Here is a 17,819-nt window from a genome sequence, read left to right as displayed (position 1 = left end):
TAGGGAAATGCTTGGTGATCTTAAACACCACCTCCTTCATAGAGGATAACTCTCATAGGTCAGCTGATTGCAGCTGTAGGCTATATTACTGAAAAGGGAACATTACAAAGAACGTAAGAAATGAAAGAAGAACATGTACTGAGTTTAAGTTAGGATTGAAGGGCATGGAAGTTGTTTCGTTGGAGAGAACTACTGTTGCTGGGTTTTTTTGGGTTGTCTGGTCATTTCACGCCACTCCATTTTTCTACTCCTTAGCACTTTATTGGCCAGCGTGAGGAGTTTGAGACAGCGCGTGATAGCATCCTGGTATGGCTAACAGAGATGGACCTGCAGCTGACCAACATTGAGCATTTCTCAGAGTGTGATGTCCAAGCAAAGATAAAGCAACTTAAGGTAAAGAATGATTGAATAGTAACAAGAGGAGGGATGAGCGAAGGGTTGAAAACACTCATGGTAGGAAAACAATTTAAGAAACATTATGAAAAAATGCAGCTTGATACAGTCCCTTACTTGCAGCCTGAGACTTCAACCTCAGAAGTTAGGGCCATATCAGTTTTCAATATGTACTCTTCTGCTAGAGTGAAGATCTTTGCACTATGAAAAATTTTAAAAAAAAAAAAAAAATTTTAAAAAAAAAAAAAAAAAAAAAAAAAACACCCAAACACACAAACCAGAAACCTCCACCATGTAAGGGTCATATTCTTCATTCCCTAGGCAAAAGAAGAAATGTTGATGAAAATTATTAGTGTCAGGTCTCCATTATTGCTGGCACCTAAGGAATACTACATCTATCAACAATTTCTGCTTCAGAAAAATCATTTTCAGGAGAGAAAAAATATCAAATGTCATGTTATCCAAGATTCCAGTGTGTTAGCTTTAGCATCTGTGTTCCTTCTAGACATTTGGTCATGGGCACGGCTTGTTTAGAGAAGAACTTTCTTTCCAAATACAAGAAGTGAGGAATGAGATGGTAAACCATGAAGTATCACTGGTTTTGGCTAGGAAGACTGTGGAATGCTAAATGTAATTGCTTATTGTTCCTTTATGCCAGAATATTTGGAATGATTCCTGTTTGTAACCCACACCATTCTTGCTGAAAAACCCTAAGACTTGCACACTTAATAACTTTGGTTGTTGTGATGTTGATTTCATTGAAGAAGCATGAGCTTTTCTTTTATGCAGGCTTTCCAGCAAGAAATTTCACTGAACAACAACAAAATTGAGCAGATAATTGTGCAGGGTGAGCAGCTCATTGAGAAAAGCGAGCCCATAGATGCAGCTGTCATTGAAGAAGAACTAGATGAATTGCGGCGTTACTGTCAAGAGGTCTTTGGACGTGTGGAACGCTATCACAAGAAACTCATCCGCCTTCCTGTGTGTATACTTACATGCATACGTATTTGTTTGGTTTGTTACTATTTTGCAAGTGTGAGAAAGATGTTGACATGAAAATCCTGTAAGTTTCCAAAAACCCTGTGGTTTAATTTTGGTACAACCTTGACCATCTGCTTCCCTTCATTATATGCTATTCATGTCCTATTCAGAGAGTAAACTCCCTGGATCTAGAATTTTTGTAAATTTGATAATCCATGCAAATTGGAGATGTATAAAACTTTATACGCAGGGATAGCTGTGTAGTACTGTTAATAAGAACATCTCCCTATTCTGTCAGATAGTTTCGTTGGCAGCTTTTTGAGTTCTGTTTTGTTTAAAAAACCATAGTGATAAAATTATTCTCTCCATCAGAAGAGACAGAAATTTGTCTCTAGAACTGAACGCACGCTGAATAAGTGAAAGCAAAATGATTTCTGGTAGCTCAAGTCCTACTGAAGGAAAGGAACAAATCCCAGGGTTTTCAAAAAGTGAAAGAATATAATAAGAGCAATGATCACAATAAAATAGTCTCTTACATTTCTTATAACTTGATTCCAGAGTTTTCTTTAGTTGGTGTCTGCATTGCAGTGGCATCAGTAAAAAGTCTGGAGACATATGCTTGATGTGAGACTTTGTGGTGCCTTAAGTAATTAAAATGAGCTGGCATTATGAACTTTTTTGTTGCTTCGCCTTTTTAGTGCACCTTAAAATAGCGAAAGGGAAGTGCAAAAGAATGCAAAATGGAATCCCCATCAGTGTGACTGTTGCCTAATGCTCCTTTATTTCGCCGCCCCAGGCTGACCGTGCAGTGCCTTTGCACATTTCATTGATCAGTTCTGTTTGCGTTATGCTTCTAGCTGACAGATGACGAACACGAGCTCTCTGATAGAGAGGTGGATCTCGATGAGTCAGCAGATCTCTCTGACATACGCTGGCATGACAAATCTGCGGACAGCGTTCTCTCCCCGCACCCCTCTTCCAACCTTTCGCTGCCTCTTTCCCAGCCGGTGAGAAGCGAGCGATCAGGGCGAGATACCCCTGCGAGCGTGGACTCCATTCCTCTGGAGTGGGATCACGACTACGATCTTAGCAGAGACCTGGAAACAGCAGTTTCACGGGCACTGCACTCTGAGGAAGAAGACAGAGGACAAGAGAAGGATTTCTACCTGAGAGGAGCAGCTGGTATAGCAGGTATAGTGGCAAATTGTGTGTCCTGTTCTCTCCTAGTAAAAAGCAGCAAATGTTGCATGTGATTGCTTAGCCAAGATGCTCATGGAAAAATATTTTAAATAGCCCCTAAAGATTTTAAATAGCTTTCCCTAATTGATCGCAGTGGCCTTTTGGCCTCAAACAAAGCAATGGAGATTCCTGGATGACTACAGCCTTGGAAAAATCACAAAGGCGTATATGATATGACAGGGAATTGGCTGTTTCTCTGGGCTTGTGGCCTGCCAGATGGGATGTGTCATCTGTAACAGCAATGTGTCATAAGTTATTCTGTCTGGAAGGAACTCTACTGGATATGACAAGAAGTGCAGAACAAACTGGTGAAGAAATGCTGTGTGAGAGATCCACAAACAAAATCATCATGTTCTTAAGTAACTCTTAACTCAGTCCTTACCCAGACAAGGCCCCAGAAATGAATATTTAGCCTGAAGTGGCATCTTGGGTCTTGTTCTCCATTCAAGTTAAAAATCCTTTCTAAGTGTGTGTGCTTTTTGTAATAAATCTTTTGCAAGTATAAGGGCCCAAATGCAGCCAGTTGTGGGAGAAGAATTCTGGTATATTATACTCTCATCTGGTGGCTGTTGTTTCCTTTCCAGGTCTTTGCTCTGAAAAGTCAGGTTTGCCTGGATATTAAGAGTCTTTGTAGCAGGCTCCCTGTGTTTCAGTCTTCATGTTTTTTTCTTCTCAAGAAAGGATGTTTGTTGCTGGAATTGTTTATATATTTTATCCCATGAAAAAGATGACTCCTGGAAGGAGACAGCCATTGCTGAGCTGTCAATTTAGACTGTGCTTTTATTTTTTCAGATGTAGAGATCCCTGAAACTCTTGAGGCCTATGTAACACTCACAGAAAACACACTCAAAAATATCTCTGGTAGGCATCAAAAAAGACTGAGCATAGCCAGATGCAAATACAATGGTGCACAAGCATAACTTCTTTCTCTTCTCTTAGTATCTGCTATACTTTTCACAACTTAAAAGATATTTCTTACATAGCAGCATTGGCATGTTAATGTAGAAGCACTCTGCTTTACTATTGCGCTTAAAGAGTATTACTAGGTGCATGGATGGCTCTCCTACCTCAGCTAACTGGACTAAACTGATCAGTAGGTAACCCTGGTCTTTATTCTCTGGAGTCCCTTGACAGGACTTAATACTTTCTTATGTCTCTGAGAGAAGAGTGGTTTCTACAAGGAAAAGATACAGAGGAAAACATTATTGTTCAGTTTTGCAATTATTTTTTTTAACACAACCACAGCTTGGATTATTACTTAGATGTAAATTTTTAGCTTAGTTGTTTTTTCATACTAATGCCAATGTCTTTATCGTAGTCTTTTATAGTGGAAGATTAATTTTTTTTTTTTTTATATTGCTTTTTTACACAAGATTAAATCTTCTGTTTTGTTTGTTACATGACTCTCTTGGAAGGATTAGATGCACTTGCAAATACCTTCTCTCATGATTTCAGTTTTCCTCTTTTGAAGTAATGACTTCATTGCAAATTTGAAATAACAAACATTTAAAATCTCAGCATCTGTGGCACAGACCTCAGGTTCACTGTCCATTTTTATTTTTTCCCCACATTAGTGTACCAATATTATGATTGATTAAGAGTATAAATAATAGTAACAGATAGAGAAAAACATACTTAGTTTTCTGACCTGTGAAAATTTTCAATGTAGTAAGGGAAAAGCAATACTGAATGCTTTGTTCTGTCCATTTGGGGCGAGGTAATGTTTTTATGAAAAAACGTTAACCATCAAAAGGTATCCACTTTCTGTTATTAGGTGGATGGAAGGCTCCCCTTCTTTATGTATGTTTCTAATTGTGTCTTCATGAATAAATTCAAGCTGTCTTTGTAAACAGATGAAAATCAGGCACAGTGATAGAATATAGGTAAGAGGGATCTCATGTGGTCCTCTAGACTGCAACCTGCTTCAGATTAGAATTGGCTGTAGCTAATTTGTATCACCGAATTGAACTCAGCTGATCCCTATAAGGAAAATACAAGTTTGTCCTTTGTCAAAAACATTGGTATGAGTTCCGAACAGCTTGGATGAATAATACTGTCTGGCAGATACGTTAAGCATAGTTTTTGTCAAATGTCTAATTGGAAAAATACTATAAATCTTGCTATTGAGTGTGGTTGCCTAAATTAGTTGTGGACTACTTGCTTTGGGCCTTCAAGACTTCTAGTCTTCTGTGGATCTTGAGAATATCGCTTAGTATTTGTATACCACTTCTAATCTTCTAAGGTGGAGAGAAGTAATAAAAAGAGAAATAAAAAACAGAAATTAGCAGAAATAAGATTTTAGGAGATTGGGGTACAAGGTTTTATTTGGGAGTGCTTGTGAAAGCGAGGGAGCAAGACATTCTCTGAAATCAGTGAGGTTGCAGCACGCTTTGCCAAGAACTTTGCCCTTCAGAGAGGTGAAGAAAGCTGAAAAAGTCATTTCAGAATAGTTTGCAATCCTGCTTTAAACTGTGAACTCTTTGGTAGTATGTTTGACAAGCATGCTCATTGGTCATCTGTCCTCTGAAGGTCACTAACAACCTCTAATGTACTACCTACCAGTTTGCTTTGACATTGTACCACTTGTACCTTTGCAGACACGTTTCTCCTTTACTGTCTAATCTAGATACTATTCATGATGTTTATTCTGCCTGGGCAAAAGATTAAAAAAAAAAAAAAAAAAAAAAAACTTCAGGAAAAATTGGTAAGAGTCACTTTTTTGTTTTGGTACAGGAGAACCTGGTGCCCTGGAAGCACATATCCGACAGCTGGACAAGGCTTTAGACACCAGTCGTTTCCAAATACAGCAAACAGAAAACATCATCCGCAGCAAAACACCTACAGGACCAGAGCTGGATTCCAGTTACAAAGGATATGTGCGTGTATTTTTGGAGCACAAGTCAAATAAGCACTCCAAGCTTAGATTTGCTATTGAAAGAAACGTAGCTGTTTCAACAAAGCAATTAGATATTATTTTTTCTTAGACTTACTCATATGGTTGCTACCCTTAACCACATGCTATTGTTTTATATCTTATTAGTGTATTTACAATAGCATAAGATTACAGGAACATGACTCAAAGGAATTTATTTTCCTATTATCTTTTTGCAGATGTCTAAAGGTACTTTCTCACATATATTTTTGTCCATCTAGTGATGAGATCCTTGTTTAAAATTCCTCCACCTTTAAAAGCAGGCTTTATAGCTTCATGCACAACATTCATCTTGCTGATGAATTGTAAACGTGCATCATGTAAGCAAGGTTGCATGTATGGAATCCATCATTAAAAAGCTTTCTCAGAAAGATTTTCCAGAAGAAAAATCTCTCTAAACCATTAAAATAATTTTATTGCTGACAGAATTGAAAGATTAGCTGCCTGCATATATACTAATATTTCCACACTTATGTTTATTTTCTTTATCGTGTCTTCTGGTGTTTTTGTCATAGTGTCTTAATGTTTAGAACAGATGGCATGTAAAGTCATCCAGCATGATCTGATACAATGGCACTGAGTTATTTCTATTTAATCTGAATGTACACTTTAAGCCTTCAGTGTCTCCATATACTTTTCTTTGATAGGATCAGGGCAGATTGTAAAAGATTTTTATCTTCATACTTAGACTATTTTTTGAAAATTTTGGAAGCTGCCTTGTAATTTGCATTTTTCATGCTAGTACTCCCGTACAGTGCATATCGACATGGGATTTTTTTGTTTATTAACACAGATGAAACTACTAAGTGAATGCAGTGGAAGCATAGACACAGTAAAAAGGCTTGGATATAAACTGAAGGAGGAAGAAGAAAAATTGTCTGGACTTATTAACCTAAACAGTACTGAAACACAAACAGCTGGTAAGTAGCACTTAGTTCTTTGATGGAAAGCAATTACGAAAAGTGGCAAAACTGCAAAGTTTTTCTGAGTATTATTATATTACTTGGTATTATTTGCTGAAATATATATATATTTACAAGACTATGTCTATTACCATATTATGTTTAACAGTCCTTAATGGGAATAGAAAGTATTCCTCATATATGCCCTATAAAGAGATTTAGCATACAAGTACATTTTAAGAACACCTTGATATATTGAGACATAACCCTAAACCTTTTAGAAAGTCCCTGTGGATGCAGTGCTTTTTTATTGAGCATTGTCTGATGATAAAAGGTTGCTTATATTGTTGTACAGAACACGTAAGTTAGCATTCATTTCTTCTTTTTGCTTTCACTTGTAATATTGTCTGTCTACAGTACAGAAATCTATATTCACCTGGTAGAAGTATTCACCTGATTTATTTTAAGCATCAGTGGTAGAACAGGAGGTATTGCATTGTGAAAACATGGATTTGTTCCAGAGACTATGAAGGCAACATCTCCATTCTTAGCTTGGCAAGATATGCTACAAATGCAACCATTTAATTTTGTGTTTGTTTGTTTGTTTGCTTTTAATTCAAGTCAATGGAATGATACAACTTGTCTTCTGCCATAGCATTACAAGATAACTAACAACAAGAAATAGCCCCTAATTTGTTTCTAGTGCAGGTATTTACTTAATGCATCAGCAGTAGCTTAGGCAAATGTAATGAGGTATGAGTATTAAAATGTGATAGATACAAATACCAATGAAAATTATTATAAATATGTGTCTAGATATACGCAGATTTCTTGTCTGGTTTGCATGTATGCTAATTTATGATGTCTGCATACCAGCATAACCTCTTTTAGAAACCTGCATGTATCAACTTATTTCTGTTCATAAAAGTCTAAAATTAGAAAGTGGTAAAATTGCCTACTGCCTGGTTTCTTCATTCTTTCTCTCCAACATCATGTTTTTTCATTCTAACATAGTTTTCAGAGTGGTGTTTTTTGGGTTAGAGTTTTTTTATTTTTATGGAGCGTTTTTTTGTCCTGCACAGAATTTAACTGATAAAATTGTGTGTCCACCTAGTGATTTTTTTTTGCCTTTGTTGAATTTAGTGTTTATCATTCCAGGTGTAATTGACCGGTGGGAATTAATCCAGGCTCAAGCTCTAAGCAAGGAGTTAAGGATGAAGCAGAACCTTCACCAATGGCAGCAGTTTAACTCTGACCTTAATAGTGTTTGGACTTGGTTGGGAGAAACTGAAGAGGAACTGGAGAAGCTCCGCCACCTTGATCTCAGCACAGACATACAATCTATTGAGCTCAGAATTAAAAAACTGAAAGTGAGTTTTATTTGCCTTTTTTATCAGTTACTTTATAAACATATCTGAGTGCAACAGGTATATTGAAGAGATTGTCAATAGTTGCAGCTGGTTTGCTCCTTCATGCACATTGTAGGCCACTGCTGATAACTGAAGTAACTGGGAAAGTGATTTTATGAATGGCCTTTTGGCAGAAAAATGTACTGTTGGCATTTACTATATAATCGAAATGAATTCTTGAAGTAGTAATTCTGTTCCAGCCCTGTAATTCCAAGCTGATGGGGAGAAAACAAACAAACAAAACACACCACCTCACTGGGACATACTGCTTTGTGTGGAGGAAGGAGAGAATGCCTAAAGGAGTTGTAGCCTACCCACTGCTGTCACCAGGAAAACATAGGAAAAATTTGGTGTCACTTCACAACATTCCTGTTTTTTCTTCTGTCATCTCGGATGCCTCAGGACCTGACTGCTGACTTGGCGCTCTTTCCTGGATATTTTACATCTAAAATATCTGCAAATGTGATAGTCCACAATTTCACATTCAGTTACTAGCATCTTATTAGCTTGGGCACAAGAATATGGGAGCCAATGTCAAAATGCACTGTTGCTTCATGCTAGGAATGAGGTGGACAGATAATGATGACTGTTTCCAACAGTGATCTATCTAAAGCATAGTAATGCTGATCTTCACTGGAATCCAAATATAGCTGCCATAAGCACTACAAAGGTCACTGTGACATGGGACTTATAAGTAAATGCTGTAAAGTAGGTGGAAAAGGGGGCTTTTCATAAGAATCCTGTTCTTATCTCACCCACTCTTGGAAAGCCCATTAGTGAGTGCCCTCCAAACCAATAGAGGTGTGCTTTCTTTTGTGGCTTCCAGTGTAAACAAGTCAGAGTTTTTATACAGGTCCTGCTTCTATAAATTGGAGTAAGTTGTTTATACTGCTTTCATGTTTCCTTTTCCCTGGGTAAAAGCTTTTATTTTAAAATGCTTTTGAAAGCACTTTCCACTTGAAAACATGTTGGGTTTTATGTTTATCAGCAAAACTGGAAGTGAGAGCAGAAATTTTATTACTTTTAGCAAAAGAAGTACAATTGTCCTCCATCTCTTTAAATTTTGTTGGTCCTGCTCTGTCTTTAAAATATCTGAAACTTGAGCCAAGTCTTTAAAATTCAGCTATGACTTCAGGCTTTTAAGACTTTACAGGTTTAATTGGCATGTTCTAGTTTATGCTCACAGTGAAATTTTAGTAGATTTGCATAGTCACAGAGTGAACACAGAAATCTCCTATCCAGAGTAAAGAGACTTTAACAGTAAGGTAACATTCTGCAGCTGCAGGTGGAAAATCATTGCATTCTTGTGGTACCTTCTCTGTTTGGTTCTTCTGAAAGTCACGTTTTACTAATTTCCATCCTTTCTTCCCCTGTCCCACTTTGTCTTATCATCAAGGAGCTGCAGAAAGCGATTGATAACCGCAAAGCCATCATCTTATCCATCAATCTGTGCAGCTCAGAGTTCACTCAGTCTGAGAGCGAAGAGAGCAAGAAGCTTCAAGAGCACCTGTCTCAGATGAATGTGCGCTGGGACCACGTGTGCAGTATGATTGAAGATTGGCGCTGCTCATTGCAGGATGCGTTAATGCAGTGCCAGGTCTGTGTTGCACTTATTTCGAATTGTCAGCATCCCACATGCCAAAAATCTAAACTGTGTTGTTTTTCCAGTCTGAAACTTGCCCGTGCAAGCCAAAATAAAGCTTCGGTGTGTGTTTACTGAAAGCTACACCTGCGCTACCTGAAGCATGTGTTTCCAGCCCAAGATTTTCTAAATTTGTTGTCTCTGGAATAGTATTCTAAGACACTATTCTACACTTCCTTGTTAATTACTTTATTTAGCAAGTAGGACCTATCTATCATAGGATAAACTGAAAACCTGAATTTGGCTGCACTGTTAAAATCGTCACTCATCACTTGCAGGATTTCCATGAAATGAGCCATGGTTTGCTGCTTTGGTTAGAGAATATTGACAGAAGAAAAAATGAGATTGTGCCCATCAGTCCAAACCTGGACTCAGAAACACTGCAGGATCATCACAGACTTCTAATGGTAGGGCAATAATCACCTCTTTCTCTCCCAAAATGCGTCATGAGAAAGACACCTAATCACATTTATCCTTTCTCTTGAGGGTTAGCATTGTACAATGCAAGTTACGACATAACTGTGGGACCAAATTTAGTAGCTAACTTTACTTTGATAGGGAACACTACGCACTTCCATTAGTGGCATAACACATGATTTAAGATCTCAGGCAACTGCTACCCTGCTGTCTATCTTCCTGTCAGATTAGAAAATTTTATTGCTTCTCTTTTCTTTAAATTTTACTAATTTCAAATGTCGAGTTTTGTGAGTTCTAGCTTTTTTCCTTTTTTTTTTTTTTAACCTCTATTAAAAAAATCTGGTGCTTGCATTGGCAACAGCAAATCAGACGTGAACTGCTGGAGTCTCAGCTGAAGGTGGCGTCACTGCAAGATATGTCCTGCCAATTGCTAGTCAATGCTGAAGGCAAGGACTGTCTTGAAGCCAAAGAAAAGGTGCACGTCATTGGAAACAGACTGAAGGTCCTCTTGAAGGAGGTCACACGTCATATTAAAGACCTAGAGAAAATTCTAGACATTTCAAGTAGTCAACTGGTAAGTCACGTCTTTATTCCTTGGGGAATTTGTTGGGTGCATGTATCGCCGTGTTTTGACTGTCTTTCTCTGTTCAGTGCTCTTGGCCACACTGTTTCTCTTTCGTGGCATATTTATTAAGGGGGTACACATGTAATATTGAATATCATAAAATAGTCTTACTCTTCATAATATAAACGTCTCTTCTGCGATATGGTGAGTTTTTTTAATCCAGTAATTTTTTGCTAATTTGTGTTGCAGTATGTAATGAGCATCTTGGTTTGTTTATCCTGTCATTACTGATTCAGTCAACTGGCAAAGTGTATGAGATAATTATTCTACTTGCAGTACTGAAAATTATAGTGTGTCAGTTGTCACTAGAAAAGAAGGTAATGCTCAACTCTGACAAAAAGAAAACAAAAAAAACCCACATAAATTCTATAATAGGCTAACAAATCTCTCATAGTGCCTTCTGAACTTTGGGCTGTGTTCCAAATCTTTTCAAATTATCATGTATTTCAGGGTATTTGAGAGTGAGTTATAGATAAATCTTTTCCAAAAGTGACAAGTACAAAATAAAGATTTCAGGGTTCTCCTTTAGTTGACTTTTGTAAGAGGTTTGGATTAACAGTGTGCATAAGGCAGGAGAACTCAGATCTGCCCTCTTTCTAGTGAATTTCTGCCTGTTTAAGTAAAATCTTGGTGGTTACCAACCTCTTCTTATAATTAAAGGCCAATAAAGAGCATCTGGTTTTTCCCCTGTATCAACTTTGTCGGAAAATGCGTCCCCTAAAGCAATTAAGTTTTAACTACCTGTTTGCTTCTCTTTTTCTTCAGGGCTAACAGAGAAAACATACAATGCCATAGTCTTATGAAACTTGGTAACAAAATGTAATGATTTTATTTGCTTTGAAAATAACTCTGCTGGGATTTCAGTTAGGGCTTTTTTTTTTTTTTTTTTTTTGGTTTGCTTGCCTGAACAGCTAGTTGCTGTATTTCTCAGCTCCATTCCTTCTGAACTTTAGGAACTGTCTTCGTGGTCCTCTGCTGATGAATTAGACACGTCGGGCTCAGTGAGTCCTGTATCTGGAAGAAGCACTCCAAGCAGACAGAGAACGGTAATTTCATGTCATATATTTTCTGCCATCTCCTGAGTGGGAGATCTCCATGTCTACACTAGCTCTAGCCAGTAGGAAGTCCAGTCCTTCTCATGTGATAGGAAAAGAAATGGTATAAACCAAGAACAAAACACAGCTGCTTTTCCCAACCCTGCTGCATATCCCATCCTGCATGAAATCAGAAGTGGTAAATACTATCTAAAACCAGGACTGTCAATGTGGTTGGTTTACCATGGTATGGCATGTCGTGTCTCTTGTATTTTGCTCTAGTGATGGCAGCACCCCAAAGTCTGGTCTTGTCTGGTATAATCAGTCCTCCATTTCTGTTTGGCCTTCTCTTCAGAGCTGCTTCATCAAGACTCTCAATAAGTGCTTTTTTGTAATTTCTGATGAAGGTTGCAGATGGTCTTATTGAGACGTTGGATGAATGGCTAAGTAGAGCTGAAGGGCATAAAACAGTATTCAAAAGAGGTAGTTGCACAGGACCTAAACAATGGCTATGATGGCAACTCTGGAGTTGTCTATTTACATCGCTGGCACAAAATTCAAGAAATATAGTAATACATGCCTAGTACTTAACACTTCCATACTCTGAGCTCAAATGGAACTGCAATTATTTTGTCTTTTTCTGCAATTGTGTTGGTTGATTACTTTGCTTTTTTCCTTTTTTCTTAAAATAATCAAGTTGGATTTGGGTTTGATGTTTGCTTTGTTTTTTGGGGTTTTTTTGTTTGTTTTTTTGTTTTGTTTTGGGTTTTTTTTTGGTTTTTTTTGCATTTGCACTTTTTGTAAAGCCTCTGAGTTCTGTCTTGATAAATTTTATGTCTCTTGAAATTGATATTTTCTTTCTTTTTTTTTTATTTTTCTTTACATTCATTAGTTTCCTCTAAGATGCTAGTATGAGAATGTAAAGGAATACTGGCTTTTCCAAAGGAGAAAGAATGTAAACCTTCACTTTTTTTCCTAGAGATCAATGCTTTTATCTTTTAAATTTAAAGTTAAATAATAAAAGGTCTGATGTCACAGATTTAACTGGAGGATGCCTGACCATTACAGGAAATGGAGAAGTATTGTACCATAAAATGTTTGTCTAAAGAGTATGTAGAATTATAATAGGTTTCACCTTAACATTTTAATAAGCTTTTATTTATCTCTAATTTGTTAGCGTTTATATACATGACTTTTTTTTTTTTTTTTTGTCCATAACGTATAGCTAAGTTGTATGAGTCTGGTTTTCAAACTCATGGGTTTTGCACCCACAATTTTGGAGACTGAAGTGATGTTATTTAGAATTTCAGTGCCAAATATCCAAGTATACTGATGCTAAGTAAATAAATACTAATCCTAAAAATGCAATCAAAATTATAATAATCTAACTGCATTAAATAGTCTAGCAAATAGTTGTGAGTGAAGGAATGCACCTACAGTTATTTGGCCTTCAAAATTGTGGGGAGGGAGGGGGGTTGAGAAGAGGCCAGACTCGTCAAAAGAGGCCTTTGGACCTTCTTTCCTTGGGAATATTAATTTTTCTGTATTTGCATTCTGAAATACCTATATTTGCCCATATTCAACTTAATTTTTTTTCCTATTTCATAATACAAATTATTTGAGATAAATTTCTGGTGACTTTTAAAAAAAATCTAGAGCTACTGTTCATAAACTTAATGACTAAACTGTTATTTTCAAGTTCACTGCATATGTTCCAATCATTCCTATACTCAGCTAGGTGCAAAGAAAAGCCAGTTTCCTTGGTTCATGGGTATTGATCACCTCATTTGTTTGGGGTTTTTTTTGTTGTTGTTTTTTTATGTTTCCTTTGCTGCACTTTTAATTTAGTTTCATCAGTAGCTTGTCTTTATTTGCCTGGACTGAACATTCTTCTTTCTTTACCCCCTATTCATTGCAAACAGCCACGGGGCAAATGTAGTCTCTCACAGCCTGGACCCTCTGTCAGCAGTCCACATAGCAGGTACCTTATTCTCCTGGTTTCCGCACTCTGTTCTAGAACCCCAAGAGGATGATGAAAATTGGCCGTAACTCCTCTCCATCCACACTGACTTTGTCAGGTGGCCAGAACTCAAATAAGTGAAAACTTCCCTTTTGTTAATAGTTTGGCAAAAGGGGCTCTCAATTACTTCAAATTCTTTGTTAAATAGAAGTACCAGCTAATCCTTGAACATCTACAGCTTTTGTTTCTGAATGCCATGTAATCAACATTTATTTTTCACATGCCTGATCAGAGAATGTATGTGTTTACACTCATGATATTTAATTATTATTTTATTTTGGCATGATTTAACAGTAGGTTCATGGCAAACACTTTTTATCATCCTCTTTACCTCTAGATATTAAATTGAGGCAGGTAGTAGGCCAACACTGTATTTTAGAATTCACAAAACCCACAGATCTGAATGAGACATACTAATGTCCTTTTGTTTCTTTCTTTTTTGTTGTTTGTTTTGGTTTGGGTTTTTTTTTGTTTGTTTGTTTTTCCCTGAAATGTTTAGTTCAGTTTGTGGGTTTTCAGCACTTATGACTCAAAGTGAAAAGCCAGAGTTTGAGGGTTTTGAGATTTGGGGTCACTTTCTCTCCCTTCCTAAGACTACTGCAATATAACATGCTAACATTGCCATGACTCTTGCCAACTGCTTGCATATATGTATTGCTCAGGAAGCAGCACTGCCCCATCTTTGTCTGACCAGTAGAGAGCAGTCTTACAGCTACAGCTTTTTGCTTTCCACCATGTCTCCAGCAACCTGTCATCTCTGCACCTAACAGTGCTTCTGCATTCTTTATTGTTGTCGGTGTGATGTGTTTACCTTCACTCTTTCAATGATGAGTTCACTAACCTCTAGAATTATGAAGTTCAAAAACAAAAAAGTAACTGAGCAGGTCAATATGTATAAAGAGGACTTCTTTTGCTATTTCAACAGCTTATGCAACATCTAAAACAATTAGAAAAAAAAAAAAGACTAATTCATTTTTAAAATAACTCCAGTTAAAGTGAAAGATTTGATGTTAAAAGAAGGCAACACTAGATTTAGTACAGTGATTGAGCGATAACCAAGCAGGCAAAAAATATCTTAAGAGTATTACTTTTTTCATGAGCAAACCCAAGGCTTCATTCAGCAGAATTATTCTCATATAAAAATGAAATATTTATATATGGACAAGGTGACAGGACAAGGGGAAATGATTTTATACAGCAGTGGAGGTTTAGGCTAGATCTTAGGAAGAAGTTCTTCAGTCTGAGGGTGGTGAGTCTCTGGCATAGATTGCCCAGAGAGACTGTGGATGCCCCTTACCTGGAGGTGTTCAGGGCCAGGTTGGATGAGGCCTTGAGCAACCTAGTCTGTTTGAGAGGCGTCCTGGCCCATGGAGGGGAGGTTGGATTAGATGATCTCTAGGGTCCCTTCCAACCTAAGCCATTTTATGAATTAAAGAATAAACCTACTTATGTAGATATTTAACTTAAATACTTAACATAAACACATTTTTTTAAAAAAAAAAGCTTGCTTTATATGTGTAGTTAATGACTGTGAGTAAAGTGGCATAGCTGCAAAACCATGTAGCATAGCAGATAGAACAGGTAGAGTATATTTCATTGCTTCCACTGACACCAAGAAGATGCCTTATTTTTATTGATGTTTTTTCTTTGAAGAATAAGGAAACCACATCGAAAATAGGTGACATGCACAACCCATCTTTCTGTCTGATGGAGAAATAGAATTAACTTTTCCAGCTCCAGTCTGCTGTGAAACTTGAAATTTTGTTTTTTATAGGGATTGGAATAAGGGAGGAGTGGGACTTTACTCTGCAGCCATTAACAGCTAAGAGGAATGGAGGATGTCTTTGGCAGCATGCTTGCACTAGCAACGTTGTACTCAGGTCTCTTCCGCCTTCCTGTATGGTCACACAACTTGTTCCAACCTTTTGAGAAGGTTTCTGACTTTCAAGTGTGAGCTGCAGACTCAAAAAGCAGCTTGCAGTGCTTTGCAGCTTTGAGATCAACCTCTGTTCTAGCAGTGGCATTGGTGCGGCACCTTTCAGATCAAGTCTTTTCAGCACTGTTTATTAACACATCTTGGAGCAGTACAACACAATGTTCAATTTGTCATTCAGGCAAGCATGGAATACGAATGAGTCACTGCTGAATAGGAAACTTAATCAAATGCGCAAGCCAGACAGGTTGTGGTTGATGTATAATGTGGTTTTAACTGATAAAGCAGTACAAGCTGTCACTGTGTTCTTTAATATTTTGACATGCCTCTGATCAGAGTACTTTGTGTTTGATCTTGCACTGGATCAGCAAACTCTGTTGGAGTTTAGTATACAGAAGAACTAAAGGTTTATCCCATAGGAGATTGTGAAAGAAAGTTCATTTAAACATTAGAAGGCCTGAGTTATGTGTGTAACAAGTGTGATACCATTTTGCCTTCTCCATTATCACAGCAAAAATGCTAGCATACATAGTGTGATGCTAAGCAAGGTATAACCATAAACTAGATGTTGCATTTTGGATTTAACGAAAGGCTAATTCAAGAGGTATTAGTAATCATGTGCTAAGTGGGAAAAGCAAATCCAAGAACCAACTCCTCTTTATTCGCTAGTTTAGTAAAGCTGTCATAAATGCATACCTGAATCTGTGCCTGTGGATTTATTTGAAGTTATTAAAATGTTAAAAAAAGCTTAAAATAGTGGTTCCATTTGCTCAGGGGGGCGTTACATAGCCTCTGTTCAGCAGCTCTATTCAAGTCTTGGTGCCACAATGCTAGTCACCATTTCCCACTCTCTCCAAGTCCCCCCTAAATGACTAGTGAATCTTTAAAGGTCACTTGTTACTCCTGGAGCAGACCAGACCACAGGAATTTCCTTGCCTATGCCAACAAAATGGCAGCCATTGCCACACAGTAGCTCAAGCACAAGGTTTGAGCTTGGCTTGCTGATTCTTCTCCCAGTTCTCTTACACTGTCATTCAGAGCTTGTTACGTAAAACTGACATTTAACTGCCATTGAAATGGATGTATTCATCTTCCTTACAGGGTTAGCTGGACCTGGGGTTGGGGTGATGTGATTCAGAGAACTAGGGAGAGAATTGAAGTCAGAACACAGCCAAATAAGGTCCCTTACAGAGTCACTTAGGGCCACCAAGAGGATGCGTTGCCTGCTCTTGTGGGCACAGCATGATCACTTCTCCTTCATAACTCTAGCAACCTCCATCTTAAAAAATTACAATAAATGTCATTATCAAATTTGATTTCTCTGATTATCTGAAAGTGTAATAATTTCCACCTTGAATATATCCATGGTTAGATGTCGTACTCTAGTTTTGTGCCAACATCATCTCTTCATTTACTTTAACAACTGTTCACCCTTAATTCTGTTCTGCACTGCTTTGTAAAGGACAGTTTTAGTATCTGACAGATTTTAAATTGGTAAGCCCGACTCTTTATTTACTTCAAAGGATAAATACTCCATTTTTTTGACTCTTTTGAACTTGTGTAAGGTTGAATTCATCTTCCAGAAGTATGTTAACCAAAATGATACAAATTACTCCAGGTGAGATCTGACTAGTCCCTTAATAGAACATCATTAAACCCACCCCTTTTCTCTTCTGGAAATCTTGAACTAGAATATATTTTAAAGTCTCTTTTGTCCTTTTTCACAGCTCTTCACAAGACACATTATTGGTTTCGGACTCCCCTGTGTTGAACAGTTCTAGATTCACTTAGTTACCCTCTGAGTATGGACTTCCAAATTTATAACAGAAGTTTCTCTTTCTAATGTGCTATAATCTTTAACTCCTTGGGCTACTTTTTAAATCTATTGGATTCACTCACTTTTTTTTCTGTGCAAGAAACCAATCCTATTTTGTATTTGCAAAGGATTCCAACTTCTGTCATCTACAGATGTAATTTGCTGTTCTTATTTTTAATACCATAGCCTTTTCATAGGGATTAAATTGAGACTTATCCTTGATTAACTCCAGTAATAACATCCTACTAGGCCAGCAGTGCCTCTTTCAATGTAAGGCTGTTGTCTGCATTCCTGTATTTATTTCTATCAGCTTTGCTTGAACGAAAAATTCTTCAGTTATAATCTTTCTGCAGTACAGATAGATTACTCCAACTGTATTTTCCTTGGGAAAAAAAAATAAAAGAAGGTACTTGTCTGAGCAGAAATTAAAGTTCACTTTTCCTGTTCAATCTATAGTGTGGTAAATTAGCTTCTCA

The 17,819-nt window shown here is 37.3% G+C and overlaps 1 protein-coding gene across 1 annotated transcript in view; it reads left to right on the top strand.

Annotated features, from left to right (window-relative positions):
* The window catches only part of LOC103779181 (nesprin-1-like), a gene marked incomplete at its 5' end in the record, with an annotated part of 44,046 nt that overhangs the window by 23,083 nt on the left and 3,144 nt on the right, over positions 1–17,819 (top strand). The window contains 11 exons of the mRNA XM_008946802.1: positions 256–393; positions 1,183–1,374; positions 2,232–2,565; positions 5,347–5,489; positions 6,339–6,465; positions 7,606–7,817; positions 9,253–9,453; positions 9,777–9,905; positions 10,277–10,489; positions 11,494–11,586; positions 13,497–13,555. Coding sequence (XP_008945050.1) covers positions 256–393; positions 1,183–1,374; positions 2,232–2,565; positions 5,347–5,489; positions 6,339–6,465; positions 7,606–7,817; positions 9,253–9,453; positions 9,777–9,905; positions 10,277–10,489; positions 11,494–11,586; positions 13,497–13,555 — 1,841 coding nt within the window. The remainder of the gene's footprint in view (positions 1–255; positions 394–1,182; positions 1,375–2,231; positions 2,566–5,346; positions 5,490–6,338; positions 6,466–7,605; positions 7,818–9,252; positions 9,454–9,776; positions 9,906–10,276; positions 10,490–11,493; positions 11,587–13,496; positions 13,556–17,819) is intronic.

The sequence above is a fragment of the Merops nubicus genome, unplaced genomic scaffold, assembly GCF_000691845.1.
Source record: "Merops nubicus isolate BGI_N331 unplaced genomic scaffold, ASM69184v1 scaffold4009, whole genome shotgun sequence".
NCBI classification, from domain to species: Eukaryota; Metazoa; Chordata; class Aves; order Coraciiformes; family Meropidae; genus Merops; species Merops nubicus.
This window is presented reverse-complemented; position numbering and strand designations above follow the sequence as displayed.